This window comes from Marmota flaviventris, chromosome 4 (genome assembly GCF_047511675.1).
Source record: "Marmota flaviventris isolate mMarFla1 chromosome 4, mMarFla1.hap1, whole genome shotgun sequence".
Lineage (NCBI taxonomy): Eukaryota > Metazoa > Chordata > Mammalia > Rodentia > Sciuridae > Marmota > Marmota flaviventris.
The window spans coordinates 9,223,272-9,250,793 of NC_092501.1; the positions used below are offsets into that span (position 1 = coordinate 9,223,272).

Sequence of the window (27,522 nt, forward strand, 5' to 3'; positions counted from 1 at the left end):
TATGGCTGCCTTTTACCCACAATTTAGAACAAACTTGGCTATTTAGTAATTTAGCCTACAGAAAATACAAAGCTGAAGAAAACAGGGAGGGTAAAGGTTGTACCATTACTTGAATGTTTGTGCCCCCACCCCACTTATCTGTTGAAGCCCTGATCCCCCAGGGGATGTACTGGAGGAAGAATCTGGGAGGAGACTGGGGTTAGATGGGGTCCCCTCATAATGGGATTAATGCTCTTATAAAAAGAGAGTCAGAGGACCCCACCCCCACCTGATAAAAACATAGAAAAAAGGTGGCCACTTGCAAACCAGGAGGAGGGCAGCCCCCAAGAACCTGACTGGGCTGGCATCTTGACCTTGGACTTCCAATTTCCTGAACCATAGGAACAGCTGTTTTAGACAGCCAGGCTACAGCAATTTTGTTACAGCAGCCCAAACTAAGACACACTGCTTAGGATACATCACAGTAGCAAGAAGAACAGCTAACAAAATAGCAAAAGACAGAAAAACAATTGAATCAGACTAAGGAAATGCCAAACAGTAGCAAGTCAGGCATCTGGGGGCCCTGCAGAGACACAGCCGCCCTGCCCTGGGCTATACACTTCCCACAACAAATGCTTTTACCACCAGCCTGTTTTGCTGTGTGTGTTTGCAGGGTGGCCCCCCCCCCCAACCTCATCCCCAAATTCATTCCATAAGGGTTAAATCAGCGATTTGTACAATAGGAAGCAATTAGCATTCCAAAACTCACCCCCTTGTTCAAATGCATTAAGCCCCCACTTGGGCCAGGTTCTGACCAGGGCCAAGGCCATAGTCAGGGTCCTGGCCCCACAGACCCACAAGATTATTTATCTGGAAAATCCACACAGGTGGCTCTTTGCCCTCTGTTTCTCCCTGACCTTCACATGCCACTGCTCCTCCCTTCCTCACTACCCCACATCCAGCAAGGCCTCTACCCTGGTCACTCTGTGAAGGACGAAGGCTTCTCCAGCAGACCATGTCCTCTCCAGATCCAACAGGAGTGCCCACCACTTCTAAGCATGGACCTAATGAGACCGTTCCCAACAGCCCCTCTGCAAGCCTTGGGGCCATGGTGCACATGGTCTAGGGCCCTGAGGGTAGACCAAGGCCACACAGGGTTCCATGACAACTGTCCTGTTGTGTCCTGAGACAGCTAGATAAACTAAGGGACGCCTCCCTCATTTCTGCAGCAATTAGTTGTTCAAGGTCTATTATGACACCTTCTCTGTGCCTGGCCTGTCTGCTCTGCTACTTACTGGCACACACCAGACACAGCAGCAAGCCCGGCAATCTCCTGTACCCACGAGATGAGCCTGGAAGGACTGCAAGGGACTGAGACACAAGAAAGAAACACTCGTGGTTTGAAACACAAATTTGCAGGGTCCACCTTGGCCTCTAGCCTCAGGTAAGACTCCCGTTGCCATGACAGCCAGACTCTCTTAACACTATCAGGGGCCCCCAAGCTGCTAATTAGCCCAAGTGCGTGCTAAAGGAAAATAGGTCAGATCGCAGACCCATCTGGAGGATGCCAGGATGTAAATACAGCCGGAGAGCGGGACTGGGCACAGTGCAGTTCCTCCAAGCCCTTGGCCTTCACCACCCAGCACAGCAAGGTGGGCAGCACAGTGCAGCTGGTCCTGGAGATGCGAAGGTTGCCCACTTCCAACTCTTCCCTGCACCTGCAGCCCCACAGGTCCAGCCCATGTCTCGCCACTGTGCCCAGCACTTTCCAAACAGCCATGCACTGCATTCCGCACGCTAAATTCAAGAGCTGGAAGCTGTGTGGCTGTAGGCTAGCCCACATGGACGGTGAGCAGGAGACCAGCACAGCAGCGCAGCCATCAGGGAGAGAGCACCCAGCGGCCATCCAGAGCGCACTGCTGGGCTTTCCCGCCCAGGTTTTGCAGACCTCCCCTGCCAAAAGGGATACCTGCTCTGACCTTCAGGATACTTGCTCTCATGTCACTCAGGCTTGCTCCAAAAGTTCCAAAAGCTGTCCACCACCCAGTTCTACCTCCTGGCCGTGGTCACTTGCCTCCTCCTGTGTTCCAGCAAGGCAAAGGTGCTCACAGCTCCCCACTGCGCGGCTCCTCAACCCGGTGGCCCAGCTCCTGGCCAGCTCCATGCCCCTTCAGCAGACTGCTCTTCTCCCAGCTCCCTATATTTATGCTGGGGGGCTTCCTTGCCTTGTCAGTCACAGTTACCCGTGTGTCTGCATCCAGTGCTCCCCCCCTCCAGCCAAGCAAGCTGCCCTCCCACGAGCAGAGCTCTGTGGCTACACCCTGCAGAGGGCCGGGGCCAAATCTTCAGTCCTACCCTGAGAAAGGATGGAGGACCCGCGGGTTCCTCCATTACCAGGGCCACTGGTATTCTCTTCATCACTCACACACCAGCATGACACCTCACGCCACCCCAGGGAGTCTCGGGGGTTTTCTAGGGCTGAACACAAACTCAGGCGAAACTTATCCAGAAGGTTCTCTGGTTCCCTCCTTAAAAGGGCTGATTTACCATCTGTTTCCCTTACCGCCTGCTCCAGACTCCCACTAGAGACCTTTCAGAGTCCTTCACAGGCAAGGACAGCTCCACAGGCTGCTCCTCAGGGGAAACAACCTCTAATTCAGTTATGATAGAAGCTGAGCTCTGAGGATTTCACTGTTAGACCCAAAATGTGCCAGGAAAGAAATCAGTACAGATGAGACTCACTTTCCCTCTAAAATGAAGATAGTGTTCAGGACACAATCTTGATAGCTATAGGAAGGGAGGGAGGAGGGAAGAGAAGGAGGGAGGGAGGGAGGAAGGAAGGAAGGCTGGCTGGCCCTGAGAATCCCAGGGCTATGCAAAAAGGAGTGGAGAAGTCACATCGCATTAAAAAAAAGCAGCAACACTAACACTCAGGAAGAGGAGTCTCAGAACCCTCCTTTTGTTACCCAATTCCTTCAGCTCTTTTGAGATGGAAATGGTAGGTGGCACTCTGAGATAACTTTGTAGAAAACAGACCCTGCCTCATGTCAAAAAGGATATAAACTTGCCATCCAGGAGAGCAAAAAGAAATGGGGGTAGAAAAGATGGGGGAGGCTAGTCCAGCAGGGCTTACCTGAGTTAGCCCTTGGAGTAGTCTGCAAGTCTGGTTCTGAGTTTCCCAACAGCCAGGCAAAAAGGGCAATAATCATGATCAATTATGCCATCCATAAAGTCCAGCAGGTTAACAAAAAAAAAAAAAGGAACATTCCACCAGTAGCAGCTTTTCTTGTCACTGACATTCTTAATATGCTGCTTTACAGGTCCTCTGTCAGGGGCTGCGTGCATGCATGGATGATGCCTTCAACAATATCCTTCCCCAAGCCAGTACTTAATTTCATATGGATACCTCGGTGTGCACATCAGAAGCTCCTCAGCTCCCCCCACAATCTTTTTTTTTTTTTTAAAGAGAAAGAGAGATAGAGGAGAGATAGAGAAATTTTTTAATATTTATTTTTTAGTTTTCGGCAGACACAACATCCTTGTTTGTATGTGGTGTTGAGGATCGAACCCGGGCCGCACGCATGCCAGGCCAGCGCGCTACCACTTGAGCCACATCCCCAGCCCTCCCCCCACAATCAACATCAGAAAACTAGAAAGTTACTGGGGACGTAACTGAGGGACCCCGCCATGCATGTCTCCATGGTAACAAGGTCACAGGTGGGGAAGCAAAGGGCAGCCTTTGGACAACGTCTGTCAACACACAGCTTCCTGAGTCTTCCCAGTCAGTCTCCGGCCGGCAGGACCAATGTACTATGCCACCAGCCACAGGACGAAGCCGCAGCCTGACAGATGACGCAGCATGTCATGAGGTCACCATGACAGATGGCTCAAAACCCATCTGGAGCCTGGAGAAATGGCAACCAGCTGAGATGGACCAGGCAACAACTGAGGAAGAGAAGCCCCGCCCAGGGGTGGACTGCAGGTGGCCTCAAAGAGAAGAGTGAACACCCAAGGATGGACCCTCGGAGCTGCTCAGAGCCTCTGTGTGAGCAGCCAAGTCAAGGATGACGTGAGGAGGGGGCCACCCCGAGACTCCAGCAGGAAAGCACGAGCGGACCCCTCGCTCCCCCCAGCACAGCCCCAGCACTAACGCGGCTCAGGCCGACGTCTGTTCAACGTAAAGTCAAATCACGCTCATTTCCTTTGTCAAGGTCAAGTCTCATTTTCTCCACAATTAACCATAAAATGTGGACCCACGAAGCAGGCTCATTTGAGGCCGTCTTTCTCAGGTTTTGCCAGCCCTCCCTCCACCTTTTGGTCCCTAACTTCATAAACCAGGTCTAAGGTCATAGGCAGAAACAAACAGGGTGGCCCAGAGTGGGCACTGGCCCAGAACAGCCCAACCTCCAAGTCAGGCTTCTGCTTAGAAATGAAGTCAAGCTCCACCCTAAACCTCTGAAGGCAGAACCAGTGGACTCACCTGCCCCAGGTCAGGGCTGCTGTCTAGGATCAAAAACGTAACCAGGGGGAGCCATGTCTCTTCTCGGGGGCACTCTTTCCAGGAAGAACAACAGATAATCCCATAAACAATACAAGAAAAGGTTTTGGTTCTTGTTAAAAGAGCTTTCATATTGCGCTGGGATTGCAAGGACTGTTGACGTGTTAGTCGACCGAGTTCCTCTAGAAGCTTAAGTTGACTGGTTTTAGAGGCTACTTTGTACTAGGAATAAAGGAGAACTCTTGGGGTGTAAACAGAGATGGGGTCTCCCAGCTGCCAAAATGGACGGCAAACTCGTTCCTCTGGCTGGACTGGAGGAGCGGGTGGAGAGCAGCCAGCCGGCCCATCTGTAGGAGCAGGAGTTCTCAGCGGCCCAGTGAGGTGCCACAGAGACGGAAGTGCTTCCTACAAGCACACGAACACAGCACAACCAGAAGCTCTGAACATCTTGGTCTCCCCTGTGGCAAGCGGCCAGCAGGACGGCATGTACTTGGGGCTGCCCCTGCTGCAGGGTGGCAGCTGTTCATTTCGGCCATCCCTGTCAGCTGCTCTGGGGCAAATTTCTTCCTAGGCCTGGTGAGCTACGACACAGCCTGACACCAGCTGCCCTACTTGTGAGCAGGGCCATGAAAACCAGGCCCCGAGGCCCAAACTGCTGACTCCAGGCTTCACACAAATCCAGAGCGCCAGGCTGGAAAGAGCCGCCATGAGCATCTATTACAGCAGCCCGTCCCATCTGCAGGCAGAGGAGTGAATGAGTGGGTCGGGGGTGGGGGTGGGTGGGTGCACACCTGCGTGTGTCTGCAACCAAGCCCTAAAAATACCTCCCTCTTTCCATAACCTTCCCAGAGGCCCTGTCTGTGATTCCTTCTGCACCCTGCCCACTCATGACTGCTGCAAGGAGCATCCGACTGTCTGAGGACAAGGGATTTTCCCCTGAATACTTGGATCTTTGCAAACTGACTTGTACACATGAAGACGATCTTTCTGTCTTCAGAGCAACCCAAGTCCTGCGTCACCTTGCAGATCTAATGGAAATGTTGTGAGGGACACCCCAACACAGGCAAGAGCAGGTAGCCCATCAGCTTGCAGAAGCTGGCTCCATACAGAAGTTTGACCAAAAAAGAAAAAGCACAGTATATTTATGTAACGTTTGTGTCTCTTTAAGTCATTAATCCAGGAAGACAAGAAGGATTCCTGCTTTAAGTGAACTTCCCACCAGGGAACAGACCCCAGCGTGGTGCAGCCCTTCATGCAGGAAGCAAGCAGTAAGCTCAGCTCCAGAAGGAAGTGTGGCCAGCAGTGGGCACATGGGAAGCCTCCAGGAACTGCCTGCCTGTGTGGATGGACAGATGGGCAGACAGACTGTACTCAGACACACAGGAAAGGCAGAGAGCAAACCCTTTCCAGCTGAGACTAGAGCTGAAGGAAACTCAATGAAGTAAATCCTAGGATGAGGCCTGACCCAGCCTCCAGAGCTCTAAGGAGACCCCTGCCACCACTCACCACGCCCAGACCCACACTCCGGCTCTGACCTCCACGTCCCCCAGGGCTTGGTTTGGTTTTGTGATGTTGGGGGAGGAAGGCAGGCTGGATACTCAGCAGCAAGGTCTGCATGGACTCTCTTCTTCAGACACCCCAGTCAAAAAGATGAGTAGACAATAGGGAAAATGCTTCACTCAGCTCCTTAGACTGGCCCCAAGAAGATCCTCGGGCCCTTGGGGCCTCGGTGTTCTCATCTGTGCAGAAGGGCTGATGATGACAGTACCTCCTCCACAACGGAGGTTGTCAAGTTTAAATGAGATAACACACGAACAACTTTTAGCACAGCAGGGCTAGACATACGGCAAGTGCTTGATACATGTTAGCCCCAGCTGCTTTGTGAAAAAGCAAGAAATCACACCGGACTGGGGAGGACACCACGTCCCTGCTTTGCTGACTCTCATGGCATCTCTGAGGCACCAAGCCCAGAGCTCCTCAGTCAGGCAGGAGAGTTCAAGGCTGGTAGGCTTCCTGGAGGAGGCACTGAGTGGCCCAACCAGAAGTTCTTTTACCACTGCTGAGCCCTCAGAGCTCAGCCAAGGGCCTGACCTCACGGGGCCTCAGTTTCCCCACCTATAAAATGGATACAATAAAAGACCTGCCTGTCTGCTGTTATGGACATTAAAAGAGTGAAGCACACACTGAAGCCTCTCTCTCAGTGCCTGGCACACAGACGGCGCTCCACGAAGGCCGCCCACTGCGCCATGATACTCCAGGGCCAGGTGCCCACTCCCAGTCAGAGCCCATGAGGCCATCCCTGCCTGGCCCTTCCTTTCCCCACCCTTTTCTCCCAAAGGGCCACAGTTCCTATCCCAAGTCTCACCAAACAGCACCGCAACAACCAGCGTTCTGATCAGAGAGGAGGGCGGAGGGTGGCCCGGCCCGCACAACCAACCGCGTCCACCCAGACAGACGTCTCAGCCTCTGCTGCCCGCAGGTACCACCTGCCAACCCAGGGACAAGGCTCTCCTGGAGAGGAGGCAGTCAGTGCACTCGGAATGCTGCCAGGGACTGAGTGATGCCGTTGCAGAACAGACGAGAACAGCCCAGAGCAGAAGAGCAGCACAGGAAACAACGGAAAAGTCACGCGTCCCACCTAGAAAGGGGGGCCAGCCAATCGCGTCCACGTGCGAGCAGCCCACGTGGACGGCCACAGCGCAGAACTCCCCGGGCTTGAGCAACGCGCCCTGGGCAGGCTGTGGGTCCTCTGATCCGGAAGACTTCCCTTTTCACTTGTTTTGTTTGCTTGTGTCTCTGTTTGTTTTAATGCCTCAAGATCAAAGCTGGGGTCTTCCGTGCCTTAAAAAAAAAAAAAAATCACTCTGCTTTTGCTCACTGGCTTTCTGAGAAAGGCAAGAAGGCCCGTGGTTCTGCACAGCCCCCAGGCGACCATGCTGGGTGGATCTGGACAAAGACTGGGAAGGCACTTGCGGGGGTGACACGAGGTGGCATGACATCCCCAAAGAGCCCAACCTGGGAGTCATTGTCCTGCAGAGTCTCTATGATAGACAGCGTGGCCCATGTCTGCAGCGTGGCCCATGTCTGCAGCATCACCCCTGCCTCACCAGCACCGGCTGCAGGCCTGCACAGAGCAGGTGCTCCACGTGGCCCTCTGACCTCCAGCCTCCCCTCCAATCTACTGTCCTCCTTGCCACCAGAAACATTCCCCAAGGCTAAATTCCATGCTGCTTGAAAAGTGCAGATGAGTTTCCTTTAATTTCTTGGGACCCAGCAAATCTCCCAGCCTGGCTTCAAATCCCCCCAAATCTGAAGACCACCTGCCACTCTGGTGCTAAGCTGCTGTTCTGCCCAGGAACTTGGTGCCCGCCTCCAGTCCCCCAGCTTCTCCCTGACCTGCTGCCTGCATCTGCTGGGCACTCCATAACCCAAGACCTGGCATATGCAGCTCCCTCCCTAAAGAACCTCTGCCCTTCTCCCTCAGCAAAGGGCTATTCATGCTGCAAAACCCAGTGGAGAGGCTGCTGCCTCCAGGAAGCCTTCCCAGCATCTCCAGGCAGAGACAGGTGCTCTCTTATCTTGGGTCTTTTGTCTTCAGCTGTCTTCATCTCCTTTCCCCCAGTCTGTGATCAAATGTCTCTTCCTTTGCAAGCCAGGCGCTACTTGCTTCATAGACCTTTACTCTTCACAATGACCCTAGGAAATGGCTACTACTACCTTCATTTTAAAGATGGATATACTAAGGCTCAGAGTGATCAAATAAGCTCGAAGGCCGAGGCAGGAGATCAAAAGATCAAGACCAGCTTCAGCAATTTATTGAGGCCTCGGCAATTTAGCAACATCCTGTCTCAAAATAAAACATAAAGAAAAGGGGCTGGGGGGATGTGGCTCAGTGGTTAAGCGCTCCTGGGTTCAACCCTTGGGGTAAATAAATAGGCCACAATGGGTCCAGCAGCCTGTTTCCCCATCTCTGTTCCTTCCCCTATGCCACGACACACACAGGGTGTGGCACAGGATCAACCAGGATGAATCTACCAAGTGGGTGGACAGATGAACCAAAAATGCAACCAAAGCATGAGAGAGCACCAGGGAGCACTGCAGGTCGCCACTCACCCTTCCTGCACCCCGGGGCTTCCTCTCCGGCACCAGCAAAAGGCAGCAGCACTTAGGCAGGAGGGGCCTGGGCCAAGCACACTCTGGCCTGAAAGCCCACCCTCCCACCTCCCGGGAGCACCTCTGTTCCGCTCCTCCTGTGAGGAGAGGGCCTGTTTCTCCATTCCCGTTGGGCCATCTAGGACAGGGCCTGCCCCTGGCAGCTGGCATGTACTTGACTTGGAAGAAAAGCATCCCCCAAGGTGCATAAATAACATGCGGCCAGGGCTAACACTGGGCAGCTGTGCTGGACACAGAGTGGGCTTTTGGCCTCAGCTCCTCCCTTCAGGGTGCAAAGGGGCCCTACCCTCCCTGACTGCTCCAACCCCAGCACATCATCTGCTTCTCACTCAGCCACTCAGAGTCAGCTTCCCTTCCAGGCTGTTCCAGGGCCTCGGACTCCAAGAAGTGCTGCCAGCCCCAATTTTAGTCTCCTCCTGGGAGGTGGAAGAGTTGCAGGGCTGGCATCCTGAGCCCTGCTCTCTCCCATGCCTGTTCCCACCCAGATGAAGGAGGCACCTTCTATTTGACTCCTGGAGAGTGAGGCAGGTGCAGGACTTAATCCCAGAGACCCTCAGCCCCAGCAACCCAACCCCTTTTCCCTGGCAGGACAGGGAGAATCACCCAGACCCACGATGATTTGACTGGGGTTTGCCCTGCTCCCAAACTCATGCAGAAGTTTAATTCCCAAAGCCATACATCAATGAATGAAGACAGTGGAAACTTAATACCACTATGATATTTAGAAGTGGGGTCTTTAGCCAGTGATTAGATTTAGATAACATCTCTAGAGCAGAGCCCCATGATTAAATCCTGGTGGCTTTACAAGAACAGGGACAGAGGACAAACACAGACTTGGACATGCACCTCCTTGACTCTTGCCAGACAATGCACTGTGGCTAGCTGCCATGAAGTGATGCTGTCAGGGGGACCCTTGCCAGAACCTGTACCATGCTGTTCGGACTTTCAGCCTCCAAACTGTAAGCTAAACAAGCCTCTTTATAAAGCTGGTCTGCCTCGGGTATTTCATTACAGTAACGAAAAGCAAACTAATAGAAGATTCCACCTATAAAATGAACTGCCAAGGCGGGAGCCAGCTGAGGAACTGCTGAATGTGAAGATGTGCGTTGTTTTTCAAGAGGTTCCTGTCGGTTCTCCCTCTCCCACCTGGGAAAAGCTCTCAAATCTTGGAGGAGTACTGACGGAGAGATGGAAGCAATTTGGGGCAGGCTGCTCAAGGCAGGCAGGGACACTTACAGGAAGGCTGGCCAGCCAAGCCACAACCCTACCCACCCCCACAGGCTGCAGTTCGGGGCAGCATTTCTCAAGGGGTGCCATGCCCTGGGCCTCCTGCATCCGTAACAGGGAGCTGGCCTCCCCCTGCAGGGAGCTCGGCTGCCTGTCCCGGCTCATTTCTTCCAAGTCTGTCCAGGTAGCCTCAGGCCAGGTTCCTAATTCCTAAGGGACCCTCCCCGTTCCCCAGCAGGGAGAGTGGGAGGTCAGCTCTGAACTAGGATGGTGTCTTCTTGGATCGCGTGCCAGCACAAAAGGCTCTTTGCCACAAGCCCCTGAGGTCAGCTGTGGCCGTCTTGGTGTGAGCAAAACCTTCTCACTTGTGTTCCTGGAAGTTCTTCAGATCATCAGACTCCCTGGCCTCAGCCTCTCTCACCCGCCAAACAGCGATGGGTGGGCACTGGAGGAGACAGAAGGCCTGTTGGAAGCTCAGTCTCAGCAATCGATGTTCTCCTCCCTCCTCCCAGGACAGGCCCATTGCCTCAGGCAGGTTTGGGCTGCAGAAAGCAAAGCCCTTTCCTACTCTTCCCTTTCTCTCTCCCCAAGTCACATCTGTTCTCCCCAAGGCACGGGGCCTAATGACACTGATGGGTGTGTGAGGAAGGGGACTGTGAGAGCTCCTGGAGAAAAGCTCTTGGCTCCGGGATTGCGTCAGTATTTCCAAGGCAGCCATGAGAAGCAGCAGGCGGCAGGAAGTGGCCCAGCAAGAACAGAGCATCTGTCCATCAGTAATAAGACTTGCCCTGGGCGTTCTCTGTCAAGACACCGGGTCTCACTGCCATGCTGCTCTCCTCCAAGCCAAAGAGGGAAGACAAAGCCACAGATGTGTGTGTGTGTATGTGGGGGGGCGGGGACAGGAGGCAGCCTGTCCAGCAAGAGAAGCTGCAGGGAAACGGGAACCCAGGGACGGATCTCCACATCACGCAATGCAGGACCTCTGACGCTGGGCCAGGTGGGTGAAGAACAACTTCCGTCTCCATGCAAGGAAATGCTCATCTGCTCACTGTTGAAAACGGCCCTGAAAACCTCCAGGGATGGGTCAGAGAGGAAGGGACATGATTTACTTGGACCCCTGGATCCAGGCCACAGTCCCCATGACCTAAAAACAATGCCAAATGGAGTTGGAAGGCATGCTTTACTAGAGGTGACGGAGACACAGCTGTCCCGCGTCCTGCCCAGCCAGGCCAGGGCATGGAGCCTCAAGGCTTGGAGCCTCAAGGCTGCAACCTCTCTGCCTTGGCAGGCAGCTTGTGAAGGTTTTAAAAATGCAAATCTGATCCCATCACTGTCCTGCCCGGGGCTTCTAGACACTCAAAAGAAAACCAACGGAGCCAACAGCCAAAGCTCAGCAATCTGCACAATAAAAGATGACAGTATTGGATTACAGCCCAAAGTATTAAATAAATACCCCAGAGTCCGCACTGATAAATAAATTATTGAATAAATTAATAAATGGGAGAGAAGAGACAAATCTGTGCAGAAGAATTCTAAATAATTCATGTAAATGTAACAGAGGCGGAGGGTAGCTGAAGCCCCAAGCCAAAGCAGGGGCTGCACCGTGACTCCCTCCAAAGACTGCAGATGGAAGGGAAGCCGGTGGAGACCCTGCAACACCACAGCACAGCCAAGGACACAGTCCCGTGATGGCAGGGTCCCTCGATGGGAGCGAAGAAAATGGCATTTTATCTCTGTAGTCTTTCTCTCCCAAAATCCATGTCCCCAGCCTAATCATGAGGAAAACATCAAGCGAGTTCCAATCAAGGGGCATCCTACCAAATGCCTGACTAGAACACCCCAAAACTACCAAGGTCACCAGAACCAAGGGGAGTCTGAGAAGGGGATGTGCCATCTTGGAACAGAAAAAGAGGAGGATGGAGGGGGATGTGGGAAGACTAAAATAAAAACTTAATAAACTAAGGAATTTGGTTAAAAATAAGGCATCAATATTGGTTCATAAATTATATCAAATTACCATACTATTATTACAGTGTTATCAGAGGAAGCTGTAGACATGGATAAATGGGAGCTTTCCATACCATCTTCTCGACTCTTCCATAAATTTAAATTGTACTTTCAAAAAAATTTTATTAACAAAAAATTCTACCAAAGAAAACAAAAGATAAATCCCAATCCCCACCTGACCCTCTGCGCTGGCCCTCGGGGCCTGGCTTCCAGACCACCCTCCGCTTCCCCCAGTCTAGGCTCCAGCCTCACCCTGCATCTGTAGTGAGGGTCCCCTGGCCTGTCTTCTGTGTCCTCACTCATGCTGACAGTATCCGTTCTCTTCCCAGCATCCTCAGCTCATGTGTAGTTAAGCCCGCTCAGCCGACGTGTCCCCTGGAAGCCCTCCCCAGCACCTGGAATAAGTGCAGAGCCAGGTCCGTCCTCCAGCGAGACACACTTGTGCGTCCCACTCTAGCTGCTCACGCCATTCCTGTCCTCTCCAGTGGGTCGGGTGCCCCACAAGGGCAGGGTGGCGTGTGCCTTCTGATCTCTGTGTCCTGTCCCAAGCAGTGTCTGGCCCAGAATAGCCCGAGCTCCTGCGGCTACGCACTCATGTGTGTAAATGAACAGGACCCAGAGGCGGCCTGAGCAGAGCAGACTTGGCAAACCAACACCCAGGGTGCGACCACCGTGTCACCCTGTGTGAGAGGCAGGGAGCCTCAGCAGGTGACCTCAGCAAATGAGGACCTGGAGCAAGCAGGAACCACTCACATCCACTGGCTCCAGGGACGCGCTCTGCCCGACGGACTATCTGCATCAGGGAAAGTTCTGGAGGGCTGAATTCCTTTAGATTTCACCCAAAATCAATGCTAGCCCATGGATAAGTTTTTTCTTTTTTCTTTTAATTGAGGTATAACTTATAGTAAAATAGTAAAAGTCACTCGTTTTAGTCATAGTTGCCAAAATTTTGACAGTGATGTAACCACCCCCACGATCAAGAGAGGATCTTTCCATCACTCTGAGATCCCTCTTCCCAGCCCTACCCTGGCCACCCTAATAGGGTTTTCCATTCCTCAGAGCTTGGCCCTTTCCAGAACACGGTGTAACTGGAATTCTACAGAAGGAACGTCACGCACACACTACTGGTCCTGCCTCTGCAGTCCCCTGACTCACACGGCGCCTCCCACGGTCACATAAAGAGCTGGCCTGAGATCAGCTGCGGCCCAGAAGACCAAAGACACAGGCTCACGGGGCCCAACCACCGCTCTTGCTGATATGGCCTGACCCATGCCCAGGGCCGAGCTCCAGGACCCTGGCCTCCAGGATGGCTGCTGCGAAGGGGTTTTGCACGGTACCTGCTTGCGTTCTTGGCCAGATCCTGGCAGGAGGAAACTTCTACCCCATGGCCAGCTGAGGCAGAAGGCAAAACTGCGTGGTCTGAGGCCGGGGGAGCAAGACCCGCATGGGCAGCAGCTGGGGAGGTGCTGGGGACACAATGGAAGGATTATTCCAAATGGAACTTGGCTCATTAATGGCACATTCATCAGGCCCCACTCACCCCACCCAAGCTACCCCACACACTGCATGGACTATTTAAAGACCCAGTGCACTGCTTCCCTGGTCTCCCCACCAGGGCCTCCACATACATGGTAGAGGCTGTGACCTCCAGTGCCAGGCCAGGGCCTCAAGTTCCCCCCCCCCTCAGGCTCCAGGAAAACCGGGGCCTCACTAACTGCTCAGGTGTTCGGACCCTCTGTGTGAGTTTTCTTGTTTGACTTTTCTTTGGAGGAGAGGATTTTTTGTGTGATAATTTATCATAATTGTGTACAGGCAATAAAACTCTGAATTGAGAACTACAACATAACTTTGCAAACTCTCCAGGATTTGCCCCCCAAAATCTGAGGCTGAGAAAAGTACAGCTGAAAAGGCTGACGGGTAGCCAAGGACTCAGGGCTCCCTCCCTGGCTCCTCAGCGGAGATGGCCACAGCCAGGGCCTTGTGTGTTGGGTCAGCGCCCTCTCCTGGACGTCCAAGGGAACTCCAGCATGCCGGGGCCTCCTTGGGAAACTCTGGGAAGACAATCCCCAAAACCAAGAGGCAGAGTCCTGGAGCTCAAAACAGGTGCTGATCTTCCCCTTTGGCATAAGCAGGAGTAGCACTGCCATCTGCAGCCCGGGAACAGACTTCGGCGATGCCTCCCCAGTCTCCGCAGACCTCCAGGGCTCTGTCCAGAGAGAGCTGGCCTACAGGGCCTCTCAGCGGGGGCCGGGCTGAAGTTCCGTGACTCAGTTCTGAGGTCTTGAAACCAAACCCAGCCTGAGGTGGCAGCTGGGGTTTGAGGTTTCACAGCCCTTGTGGGGCAGGGTCATTTCTTCCCCCAGGGGCAAATACCCACAGGAGCATGGGTTTCTGTGTCACCAAGTCCTGCTCATTCCCAGCTTCTCGGGCTCCACTGAGGCTGGCACCTTGGCCTGGAGGATAACGTCCACAGGCACCTACCCCTCACACCCTGGAGGAGACTTCTCAGTCTCGCCCAGTCCCTGCCAGGCTCAGCAGGTAGGATCAGCCCCTCACTGCCCTCACCCCTGGGTGTGCCTGAAGTGATGGGCCCAGCCGTGTCACGTCCAACGTGCCTACTTTCTAAAGAGTCTGCCCCGGTCATGAGCCCACTCCTCCTCAGGGACAGGTCCTTATGTCTGTCCTACCCTGGGGAGACCAACCTGTGAGCTCCGGGTACACAGGGGCCATGTCTCTTATCCTCCCCATCCAGCTGGGCCACCCACAGGGAGCACCAGCACAGACAGCCTGGGAGTATCCCACTGGCTGTGCCCAAGGGTCACGAGTGCAGACTGAGCGAGTCCACCCTGTTGGCTCCTCGGGGCCCCATGGCAATGGACAGAAAAACAAGAGTCAGACAATAGAGATCCCTGGAGGCCAGAGTGCCAGGCCACAGTGGAGAGAAGTGACAAGGAGTGTTGGAAAGACCCAGGCCAAGTCATAACACGGGTTTATAGGTGGAGCAACACCTGGGTCATCCAATTCTTATTTGTCTACCACGTGGACAGGGATTAAAATAATTTTGTAAAAAAAAAAAAAAAAAGACAAAATGAATAATATGGACTCCTTGAGCTGTTTAAACTCTTAAGAGAGACACCTTCACACTCAGGAAGCCCCTTTATGATATTCCCTCAACCCACGTTCCTAGTCGGTGAAGAGGCCACTTACAAACACAAAGCGCGCGTCTAAAACACAGGCTCTCAAGGACGTTCAGCTGCTTCCTCCACACAACACATCCCACTAAGAGGTAATTTAATACACACCGAGGAAAGGTATACTGCTTGCAGTTCTGCTATTAAAAGTGTGAGAGTGTGTGTGTGTGTGTGTTTATTGGGACTGAACCCGGGGCGCTCTATCACTGAGCTACACCTCCAGCCCCTTTAATTTTTGAGACAGGGTCTCGTAAGTCGCCCAGGCTGGCCTTGGATTTGCAAGCCTCCTGCTTCACCCTCCAGAGCCGCTGGGATTACAGGCGTGCATCACGGCTCCTGGTTATCAAACTGTAAGGAAAAATCTATTTTGGAAATGCTCCAGCTGGGTGGCTCCAGGACAGTCCACAGCCTGGGACCCCCCAGGGATACCCCCAAACTACAGTCCACTGCAGCCAACCTGAGAAGGCCCCGGGGCAGCACCATGGAGGCTCACTCGGCACCCAGCTCAGTGTCCTGGAGCTCCTGGCTGTCCTCAAAGCCAGTTCTGTTCCCCAGGCCACCCCAAGCTCACTCCTCCCTTCCCTCCATTGGCTCTGAACCACCAGGCCACACCCTTCCTGCCCTGGCCTGGTCCCATCAGCCAAAGGCACCAAACAAGTGACTCAACAGCTTGATTAAGAACGGTGCCTCCCTCCACCTTCCCTTCCAGCTCATCCCCACCAGCCAGGAGGTCGGGCCCCCTTAGGAAAATGAGCGATCACCACCCAGCCTAGCACAGACACCCAGGCCGCCTCCAGGTCCCAACAGGGACCCTCCTCCTCCAATCTTCCCATTTCCTGGAAATCAGGATGGTCAGCCTCCTCCGCTTTCTCTTGCCCCAGGCCCCTTCATCGCCTCTTCCTGCTGACTCACCTCCTTTTTCCAGGATCTGCCTCTCTGGCCGGCCACCTCTGCTGCCCCAGATCCTCACCCTCTGGGAGCAGAACTCCTGGGACATCCGGCTATGCCCGCCTCCAGTTCTGTCCCCTTAGATCCATGTCCCCACAGCACAGAACGACCTAACTCAAGCAGGTCCACTCCTTGCATAAAACCTTCCCCAACTTTTCAAGGCCTTTGAACTGCAGAAGCAGACCCCAGCCAGCAGTGGGCTCCCCAGGTGGCTCTGAACCACCCCCAGGCCCAGAGCCACCACCCCCTGCTCCAACCTAGCCAAGCAGTGAGGCCCCTGGACACTCTGAGCAGGGCCTTGGCTCCACGGACCCTCCACCTAGAAGGCGTCTGCCTCCCTCCTCAGGCGCCTCCCAAACACGGACTCTCTCCCCTGACAGGGGAACAGCATCCACCAGGCACACCAGGCCAGGTGGCCCCCAACCTCTGGGCATCCATGGGTGTCCCATGAAGGTGTCCTTTCTTCTGCTAGACTAGGAGCAGGAACAAGCCCAGTTCTGCCCATAGGTCTCCAGCCCCCAGGAGGGAGCCTGGCCCCAATACAGTGCTCCAAACCTGAGGCCTTCCCTCCCTCCCTCCTAGGCTCCCCAACCTTGGGGCAACTGACTGTCCTCTGGGAATGTCAGAGTCAAGTGCAGAGGCTGGGCCTCTGCTTTCCAGGCAAAATGGTTGCAGGTGAAAACCAAGGGAAAATGCTGGGCTCATCTTCTAAAGGCACCAAGATTTCAAGAGAGAAACAGCAGAGGGTTGAACCAGGAGCAGGGCCCTTCTGAGGGCAGCACACTGGGCAGCCCCAGGCTACACATCCAGGAAGCCAGCCTAGACCTGGACCAAAGAAGAGGGGAAATGGGTCCCTCTCACTGCCCTGAGCTGCCAGAGGGCTCAGCTTCCCTGCAGAGACAGGAAGGTGGTAACGTTCTTGTCACTGATTCCGGTCACCTCCTGTCTCTGCCTTCGTCCCCATGACCCGCAGTGACTGTCTTGAAGACACTGTTCTCAGGAAGGTGAGGCCTTCATGTCTTAAACACAATGTCCTCTGTAGAACTTCCAGGACCCTTGCCACATCCAGCACAAAGCACAAGAGGTGGGGTCCTCACCCTCTGCATCCCATGTCACCTCTACAAGTGGTCCTCCTGTCCTCCGAAAATGGGCCTGTCTAGTTGTGAGTGTCCTGATCCCCTGTCCCATTTGAGGGTCTCACCAAAACTTTTCAATTCTCCTGGAACAAGTCAAAGCTGAATTCAAATTCATGTAGAATGTTTGCGTGTTTGGGAGGTGAAGGGGATGCGAATTTCATTCCAACTTTCCCCCTTTTTTCGCGACACAGCTGACAAACAGAGACCACCCAAAGCACCATCCTTTCAGCAGACAGGCATGATCTGTCCATCAGGGTCTTCTTTCCGGTTAAGCCCAGCTGGACCAGACTTCGGAATCCTTCTCCGCATGCATTGCTGCAGAGCCACTGTGCTGTCCCTGAATCATGCCTTGCCATGGTCCTCACGAACAACGACTGGTCCCAACGGCCATTCAGCCACAGTCCCCACCCACAGAAAACAGAGACTGACTTCCAGGGCTTGCACCGAGTCCAGCTACACTGAGACACTGTCAGCAACGCGTGTGCCTTGAGTCCCTATTCAGGGTGTTTAAGTCCTTGGCAGAATGCCCACTGAACTGATAGCAAATTTGATTTCACAGATCAGCTGGAGTTGCCAAATTAAGCCCCTGTCCAAGAACAAATACCAGAGCGGCCCAGGCTGTCACAGGAGGGTGATAACAGCCCCCCAGGTGCGAGCTGAATGTATCGCGTCCTGCCAGGCCAGGCCAGCCTGGCGCAGCATCTTATCTCCAGCTCACAGCACCATCTGGAAGGCATTGAGCACAACAGCCCTGCCTCACAGCCCTCTTGACTTCTTGTTCTTCAATCCCCACATGTGCAGATCACGTAACGGGCAGGCATCAGCGCCCAAGTCAGCCAGACTGAAAGGGAGAGCAGGCTGGAAGGAGGGATGGGCTCTGGAATGGCTGGTTTGGAGAGCACTGGACAGTCGTTCTGAGGCCCGAGATTTGATTACGCAAGTCCCAGCAACTGGAGACAAGGCAAGCACCTCTGAGCCACGCTACCAGAATGCTCCAGAGCCCTACTCAGAGGGTGCTGAGAGAGGCCTGTCAATTGGCTGGAAGCTCAGAGGCAAGCACATCCAGATATTTCCAGTCACCAGCTAGATGCACCAGCATGTGAGCACCAGCAGCCCCCAGAGCATGCGAACAGCCCCAAATAGACTGAACTGCTAATCTCCAGCTCAGAGGGTGGGGGGTGGGGGGGCGTGGCTCCTGCACAGTTAACCCTGAACTGGCTGGTCAGTTCTTCCCTGGTACTTTCCTTATCCTCTTTCCCTTCCCAGACTGAGTCGGTGTTCAGAGGAGAAAAATTATTATTATTATTTTTTTTAAGTTTGGCCCAAGTGGGACTTGGCAGGAAGGAAAATATTAACTAGGGGAAGAGTCATAAACACCATCCCAAAACTATAGCAGAGGCTTTGGTCTGGGTTGGAACATCTGGGTCACAAATTCCCACTATCCCCTCATCGCTAGCAGCTCCTGAGGCGCTCAGCCCAGGTGCAAAATCTCCTCACGTGCTCTGAGCACCCCAGGGTAACAGGCCCAGGTTACAGATGGTGGAGGCATGAGATAAAGAGAAGGAAAGGAAGCTGAGCTCAGAGATACCAGGCCATGTTCTCATAGAGCCAAAACCCACCTGCACAGATAACGCAGGCCAAGAACCAGGAGAAGAACAAAACCCTGCGTTCATCTGAATGATGTGAAACTGTCAAAATCTGACAACTGCCAAAGTGGCAATTCACACGGTTCCGCCTGATAGCAGCCAAACGCTGGAAATGCAAATGTTCTGAATGAATCTGCAGAGCACCCCATTTACTAGGCACACTGTGCGCTGCTTGTGTAGATCTGACTCATGAACATCAAAGTAGCTTTGAAATAGCACAAAGGAGCCATTTGGTGGTGCATGCCTGCAATCCCAGAGGCTTGGGAGGCTGAGGCAGGAGGATCAAGAGTTCAAAGCCAGCTTTAGCAACTCACCGAGGCCCTAAGCAACTCAGCAAGACCCTGTCCCTGAATAAAATATTAAAAAAGGACTAGGGATGTGGCTCAGCGGCTGAGAGCCCCTCCGTTCAATCCCTGATTACCCCCCGCAAAAAAAAAAAAAAAAAAAAAAAACTACAAAGAAATTCTGTTAACAGAATTGGGTAATCCCTCTTCTAAATTAAAAAAAAAAAAAAAGAAAGAAAGAAAGAAATTCTCCATTTTATACTTCCGTTTTCAATCTAGTGTCTGCTTAAATAAAAATTCCACAAAGCTTCATGGTGGCGGAGCCCCTTAGGCAACAGCTTGCTGGGGAGGTGGCTCAGCGGTAGAGCACTTGCCTAGCATGCACAAGGCTAGAGCTCAAAGACAAAAAAAATCCTGTGCAAACAGCAAAATGATTTAGGAACAAAAGGAAAAACAGAAGCTTTACGTCTTACACCTTCTAAAAGTGTGAAGCTCTGCTTCTGTGTTTGGAAATGCTCGAGTAAGTCAGTCGAGGATGCTGAGCAGGATCTCCAGGCTCCCTGGCTGTGGCTGCTTTGTTTGAAATCAGAGAGCAGGAGCATCTGCCACCAACTGCTGATGCAGCCGCCTGGAGTCCTGCCAGCTGTGAACAGGGTGAGATGCCCCCCCCCCCCCCCCCCCCCCCCCCCGCAGTGGAGCTCTGCTGGGGGTGCGAGACCAGCAGCACAGACGTCCCTAGGAACTGTCAGCAATGCAGAGTCCTGGGCAGCTCCTCAGGCTCTGCAGCAGAGGCTCAGCTCAGGGTGGGGTAGCAATCTGGTTGTCCCCAGGTCATTCTGATGCACACTAAAGCTGGACCCACGGACATGACGATGGGAATCCTCAAGGTCACCTGGGTCTCTGACAATGGGGAAGAGCATGGGAGATTTCTGGATGTGACCAGAGCTCCCATTTCAATCTGTCTGATCAACAGTGGTACAGCTGGAAGGTTTCATTCCGAAATTCATTCGGTTTTCATAATAGACGAGAGTACAAATGCCCATGGGCAAGCTAGTCATTAGTAGAATGTTCTAGAATACCTGGGCCCCAGGGATGCCAAAGCAAAATGGAAGCAAAACTAGCCCAGGCCCTGCAGGGGCCCTTCCTAGGTGCGAGCAGGTGGGAGTTCTCCAGAGGCTTTAATAAGAGAAACACCCCAGACAGAGGTGACTTCTCCCTTTTTTACTATTTAGAGAGAAAAGCTCTAAGGAATGTAGAATGAGCAGGACAGAGGCCTGCTCTGTTTTTCTCTTAGTTGGCTTAAAGCAAAAGCTTCTGCCCCATCTTTTACATAACTTTTTAAGAACACATTGAAAGATTTTTAATTAGCCAGGTATGGTGGTGCACGCCTGTAATCCCAGCAGCTCCAGGAGGCTAAGGCAGGAGGATCTCAAGTTCAAACCCAGCCTCAGCAACTTAGCAAGGCCCTAAGCAACTCCGTGAGACCCTGTCTCTGAATAAAATACAAAACAGGGCTGGGGATGTGGCTCAGTGGTTAAGTGCTCCTGAGTTCAATCCCTGGCACCAAAAAAACCAAAAGTTTTTAATTAAACTTTCTAATTTGAAGCACCGACCCAGTTCTGTGAAGACAAAGGATTGTGACAGTCCAGTTTTCCTCCCCTCCCCTCCCCATCCCATCCTCTCCCAAGTCCTACTCTCAGCAGGAGAGGGAGGAGGGGTCCTTGGGTGGGGGAGGCAGGGACACTTCTAAGGTGAAAACTGTCACCACTGCACCCCCAGAAGGTCCCCTCCTCCACTCTGACAGATCCGCAGGAGTCTGTTGCTTCTTGCTGTACTTGATAAAGTTTGTGAACCTGAATCTGCCAACACTAAACCTTGGCTCTCGGGGCTCCTCGTCCTCAAGGACAAGGTTGGTCCCCGAGAGCCTCTGACACAACACTTGAGTCAGCCAACCTATCAACAGTGAGCTTGTGTGTGCATTTCCCTTTCAAGGTGTCCTAGGGTCGGTAACCTGGAGCTCACGCCAACTGCACCCCGTCTAGGCCAGAGCGGAGCTTGCCTATCATGCGTCTTCTCCCACGGGCACATCACCCACGGCCTTCTTGCACGTAGGACAGCACTGGGACACCCAAACAAACAGCGACACCACCAACAATAGCACAGGAACTGCCAGCGACCTGTGAAAAGGACTCTTGCTCACAGAAAGGCCAAATGTGGTGAAGACAGCCAGCGGGGCCTCGTCCGACCTCAGCTGAGAACGCGTGTGCCATGCGACCCCGATTTTCACCACTCGGCAGGTGTCTGCACGAGACTGAGGAAGAGCCACGAGTTCTGACTCTGGGGTTAGAAGCAAATCTCTGCGAGCCAGTTCACAAATGTGGAACTGAATGAGGAGGATGGATTTCGTGGAGCCCTGGGGGGACCCAAGTGAGACCGGCCAAGCCCTGCTCCTACCAGAACTGCCTCTTTCCCACTGACCCACTGAGAGCAGCCGGACGATCTGATTGGATAAATGCTTGCTTCTCTGTCCTCCCCAGGTTTGTAGCGGTCACCTCCTATTTTACTCACACTTCACCCCGCCCAGGGTTCTCCCCAGCCTCCCCTCTGGGAGAGAGAGTGGGGGAGCTGCTGAGTTCCCAGCAGCACCGAGAGAATCTATGCTTTGTCACCTGCCCCTTCCTGCACTCTGCGGTCAACCGACAGGGCTATAGATGGACATGGTCATCTGCCAGGGAGGGGCTCTACCCCCACCCCAGCTTCAACCCAGCTCTGCCACTTAGGAACCAAGTGAGCCAAGTCTGCACGTGGGTGACACACAGCGGGAATGGTACCTCCACCTCCTACACTGCTGCAAGGACTCAGAGACCTCAGGGTGGCACATAGACAGGAGGTGTCCGGGCAAAGGGGCCTGGGACAGCTATTAAAACACAGTCCCAGGGAACAAGAGGGACTTCAGAAGCGCCTGTCACCACCCTCATCCCCTCAGTGGACTTGGTTCTCCCAAGAGCCATCCAGCCAGATCCTCCTCCAGCCTCTGCTCTGGGGTCCTTGTGCCCCTGTGCGCCCTGACTGTAAGATGAAGCTTCAGAGGGGCCCTTCCAGGGTTCCTCAAGCCTCCCCTCAGACTCAGCCCAGGGCCCCAGGCTTCCTAACACTGGGGGTTAACTGGGAGCACCGTGGAGGAAGGAGGAAGCAGGAAAGAGGTAGCAGGGTCCCTGACTTCCAGCTTTCCTGTACTCCTGACCGCTGTGAGCCTAGTTCCCGGCCATGATCTCTCCTTTAAAAAGTTAGACTCACAGTTAAGAACTATGGCTGACCTCCACCTGGACGGGGAACATTCAGAATTCCACGTCCACATAATGCTGCTTTGGAATCTGCTTCTGGCCGGCACCTTCCTGCTGCTTCACCCCCTCGTATCTCTTCCACAGGCAGATACCCCAGTGTATGAAGAGGCCACTCCATGCTGTTGGCCACCCGCCTGTCTGCACCCGCCTGTCCCAAGAGAGGCGACTAGGGAGGGGGTAGCACACACCTTTCCCCTCTAATCTGGTTCAAGTCATAACATTCCCACACTCTGGGCCATGTTTTAGAAGCACTGGAAACTGAACCCAGAGGCCCTTTACCACTGAGTCACATCTCCAGCTTTTCAAATGTTTTTATTTTGAAACTGAGTCTTGCTAAGTTGCTTAAGGCCTTGCTAAATTGCCAAGGCTGGCCTTGAACTGCAACCCTCCTGCCACAGCCTCCGGAGCCTGTTTCCACAGAGACCCCTGTTTCAATAGACACCCCTAAATGTTACAAGACAACAAACCTCTAAAATGGGCTGTGTGAGTGTAGTGGCAGGGGGGTCTCCCCAGAGTCCCCTCAGATCGTCCCCAAGGCCATGAGAAGAGGCCAAGCCCTGACATGCACCTGTGGGGGACAGGTATGCAGACCCTGCGTGGGGGCAGGGAGCAGAACTGCAGATAAGAGGGGAGGGAGGGAGGCAGCCTCAGGGAGTGTCCTGGGGTCCCAGCACCAGCCCCATCTCAGCCCCCACTGTACCTCTGGGCTGTCAGACCCGTGGAGACCTGGCCGATGGCGTCATCATGGCGGGAAGAGGCCACTAGGGGCAGGTTTCTCAGGCCTGCAGCTGGCTGGATGACATCATCTGTGGCAGGGGTGCTGGGGAGAGAGAGAAAGACCTCAGAAATGCCCTGGAAGTTTCACGTGTGTTAACAGCACCTTCTAGCCAACCCTGAGCAGCCTGTTTCCCCCTCTGTGAAGTAGGGTCTGAGCTGCTCACAGGATGGCTGCACATGGCCAGGTCCAGGAAGGGTCGGTCATTGGCCTGTGATAAGTTGTATTCAGAAACCCAGGGGAAGGGCTTAGAAACCTTTATAGCAATCTGAGAGAGGAAGTTGACGTCTGCTGAATCTAATCACAGAACATCAGGGCTTATGTTTTGCAAGTCTTCATTAGTGGTTCTCAGTCGGAGATGACGTTTGCCTCCAGGGGACACTAGCAATGTCTGGAGACATTTTTGGCCGTCACAGCTTGGGGTTGAGGTGCTACAGGCAACTAGTGAGTACAGGCCAAGGCTGCTAGGCATCCTACAACACAGGGGACAGACCTCTGTGTCAAAGGATTACCTAGCCCTGAAAATCAAGTGTCAATGTTGGGAAACCCTGGGCTGGAGTCACGTTCCATTTTTCTAGTAATTTATTTCATTATATTCTCAAAAGTTCTGATGTGACAAGTTAGAAATTTAAAAACTGCACTAGTCCCTCACTGAGAAACACACACAGAAGACCCCAAGAGCAGGCTGGCCCAAGACACAGGCCTGACACACGGGGGATCCTACAGGGAGCCCTCTGGCCATGGCTGCAGCCAGGGCTGCCACGAGCAGCTTGCTCTACCTCCGGGAGGAGTGGCTGCTCCACTCACAGGCACAGTAATGGGACTGTCACTATCATTCCCTGAGCAGGTGCTTATTGAACCCGAGTCCTGGGCCGTGAGCTAGAGATAGGTCCTTTGTGCAGCTTATAGTCTCAGGCAATAGGCAGACATCTTCAAAATGCTTATGTATGTAGTAACAATTGCTGTCACTGCTAAAAAGGAAGGTACAGATGGCCGTGAGAGCATAAATAGGAGTTCCTGGCCCAGACTCGGAGTCAGGAAAATCTTCTTTGTGAGGGGTGAGTAAGCGGAGGCCAGCTGGCCGGCCCTGGACAGCAAGTGTTTGCTGATGCTTACTGTGTGCCAGGATTTCTTCTGAGTGCTTATATATATATTGCCATATTTGGTCCTCAAACAACCCCATGAGGTGGTTACTATTATTATCCCCCTTACTAAGGTTCAGAGAGGCTGAGTAACTTGTCCAAAGTGGCATAGCTGCTGTATGGCAGATCCAGGGTACAAACCCCAGCCTGACCATAGGAGCCTTGTTCTTTGTCACAGCGATTGGCTGCATCCCAAATGTGGAAGAGTAAGAAAAAGGTGAGTGTCCGCCAGCATAGGGAGCCACGCGCTATATGAAAGAGTCACGATCTGGAAGGAGTTTGGCATGGTGGAGGATCAGCTGAAGGTCGTGGAATGGGAGTGTAGCTAGAGAAGGGAAGACTACAAAGGCAGAGTAGACGGGGCAGATCGCGAGGCCAGGTAGGGCAACTGGGACTCGGTCCTAAGCCAGGATCAGCCAGAAGCATCTGTAGAATGTTCAGCCACCAAGCGCGGCCCTTGGCATCGAGATGAACGAGGATGAGGAGGCCCAGGGTAACTTCCCCAGCTACACTCTAAATACGACTGGACCCGCGCACTCATGTGCCCACACATCACTGTCGGCGCTCCGTGTTCCCAGCATCATGCCGATTCCCCAGGGACAAGACTCTGGAGCCTGGTGCCCACCCAGTCAGAGAGAAGTCTGTGCAAGGAGAGGGAGGAGGGTGGAACCCAGCGGGGGGATACGGCAGGAATTTGGGATGTCTTCTGAGCATCACAATTTGGACAATACTAAACTACGGGCAAGATGGACTTCCCGGCATCATGAAGTCAGAGCAGAAAATCAGTCTGGGAGTTTTGGCAACACACTCTGAACACCAGAGAAGCCTTTCTTTCCTCTGACACAGCCATGGACTTCCAAGAGTTTATTTTAAGGAGATAATGGACGGGGAGGCAGATCCCAGCCACAATCACTAATGCAAAAGAACTGTCACAACCAAAATGTCCAACAGCAAGGGACTGCTAACCAAATCAAGGCACAGTGTCACATATGTGTAATCCCAGCCACTCAGGAGGCTGAGACAGGAGGATCGAAAGTTCAAGGTCAACCTCAGCATCTTAGCAAGATCCTGTCTCAAAATGAAATAAAGAGGGTTGGGAGTGTAATTTAGTGGTAAGGTGCCCCTGGCTTCAATCCATAGGACCACAGAAATAAATAAATAAGGTAGATCTTCACGCATCTAGAGATAGACATGTTCATCACCAACTGGAAGTAGGGTCAATGCTATTTTAGCACAGTCAGATCTCAGGTGCCTGCGTGCACGGAAGAGTATATTCCATGAAGGCACACAGAGGATGTGGCAGCAAACCACGCGGGATAAATGCCTCCGTGTTGACAGCACTTCCTTCTCAGAAGTGAAAGGATGAGTGTTCTTCTTTCTTCATGGAATTTGTTTCCCTTTTCTGGCTCTATGCTGAATGCATTTTGCTCTTGCAATCAAAATAAATAAGAAAACATGTTTAAGAGACTCTTAAACTCAGCTCAGGGAAAGCTGGACTTGATGGAGATGACCAGAACAACGGCGGCTCCCCAGCTCTGGAGTCCCAAGTGTGCCCAGCCTCATTCCAGGGCAGAAACACACCCACGGTGCGCTCAGGAGGCATCACTGAGGAAAACGAAGGAGAATTTTCAGAATACACTTATCTGCCCACACAGGCTTCAGGATGGCATTTCTGACTCTTTGGGATGAAATTATTTTTCAAAGCATATTGGACACTTCCCTGACTTCTTCTGAATGGAGAATCCTCAACATAATTAAATAGTTTCTCGATGACATCTGATCAGCATCCTGCCCAGCCGCCAGGGCACTAAAACAACACTCGTGTGTGAAGTCAGGAGCTGGCTCCCAGGCCACCCCGCCCTGGGCTCTCCGCCAGGCACCCTCCCCGGCTCCAGCCTCTCCCTCCGTGAGAATGGAGGCTCCGGGCCACGTGACCAGGGACTCCTGACCCAGTCTCGACCCTCCTGCTCTCAGGCTGTCGGCTTCCCTTCTGCTTCCCAGGCCCGCTCCATCTCCTGTCTGAGCCCTCAAGTTCTCTGCTCTGACTCTCCACAGACTAAAACACAGCCAGGGTGTCAGAACAGGGCACAGATGGAGAGTTAATAAGCGCTAAGTAAAGGGCTAGCCGCCTCCCAGACACGGACAGCAGGCCGAACTTCAGGACATTCATACGCTATCAAATTCACACTGGACCACCAGCTCTGGGGCTTCTCTGTCTTATTTCCTGGTGACCCAGGTATGCTTCAGATGGCTGACATCTGACATCTCAGGCTATGGAGGGATTCAAATAAAACTCCTCTTCTCAGACCAACCGGCAGAGGTTACAAAAGGTACAACCTAAGTTGTACTGTGATGGCACTAGTCTAGAGTGTCTGAAATAGTTTTCAGAGAGTTCAGCCGCCAGCTGCTGGGTCAGCCCACGGTGAACGTGGGCCAGCGCAGGGTTGCTCTGCCACTAGAATGTCAGGAAGGGAAGCTCCGATCAACACGTGTCTTCCTGCAGGCCATGGGGCACAGCTTCAGAGCTGGAGATAGAGGGTTCTGCTCAGAGAGGAAGCCATTCCCCCTGGTCTAAATGGCTGCGGCCTTCAGTTCTACACGTGCTATCCGACCCCAGGAAGAGCCCATGCAAGGACCAGCACGAGTGACATGGACGGCATTCTCCAGGGCTGAAGACTCAAGAGCAAGACAAGTTCAACATCTAGCGTGGGAACTATGAAGGGAGGTGTCCGAGTCCCTTAGGGCAGCTGCAACAAACTCCAGAGACCGGTGCCTCATCAGCAATAGACATGTATTTCCCACCTTTCTGGAGGCTGAGAAGTCTGAGATGAGGCGCCGCAGGCCTGGCGTCTGGTGAAGGCTCACAGATGGCAGCTTCCCGCTGCACCTCACGTGGTGGAGGAGGCCAGGAGCCTCTTGGGCTCCTGATGCCATCACCTTGGGGTTAGGGTTCCAACATACGAATGTTGGGGGGACAGACCATAGCAGGTGGTGACAGACGGACAAGCTGCCATGGAAACACAGGACTCCTCCAGGCCAGCAAAGATTGCATGGAAGGTGAAGGGCACAGGGGCTGATGGGCGCCAAGAGCTTCCAGCCTAGAAACCGCCTCTCAGGCTGGAGGAATGCTCAGTGGTCAAGTGCCTGTGAGAGGCCACAAAGTGAAACTAGC

General features: G+C 53.3%; 1 protein-coding gene across 3 annotated transcripts in view; it reads right to left on the reverse strand.

The window, feature by feature from the left end:
- Positions 1 to 27,522, reverse strand: part of Tacc2 (transforming acidic coiled-coil containing protein 2) — a 172,808-nt gene that overhangs the window by 71,112 nt on the left and 74,174 nt on the right. The window contains exons 5-6 of one of the 3 annotated variants that reach the window (XM_071610844.1): positions 23,134 to 23,253; positions 13,222 to 13,350 (exon numbers count right to left, since the gene is read on the reverse strand). The exons of 1 other annotated variant lie outside the window; for it this stretch is intronic. In XM_071610844.1, the coding sequence (XP_071466945.1) occupies positions 13,222 to 13,350; positions 23,134 to 23,253 (249 nt within the window). The remainder of the gene's footprint in view (positions 1 to 13,221; positions 13,351 to 23,133; positions 23,254 to 27,522) is intronic. One more of the 3 variants, XM_071610843.1, reaches the window with a different exon arrangement.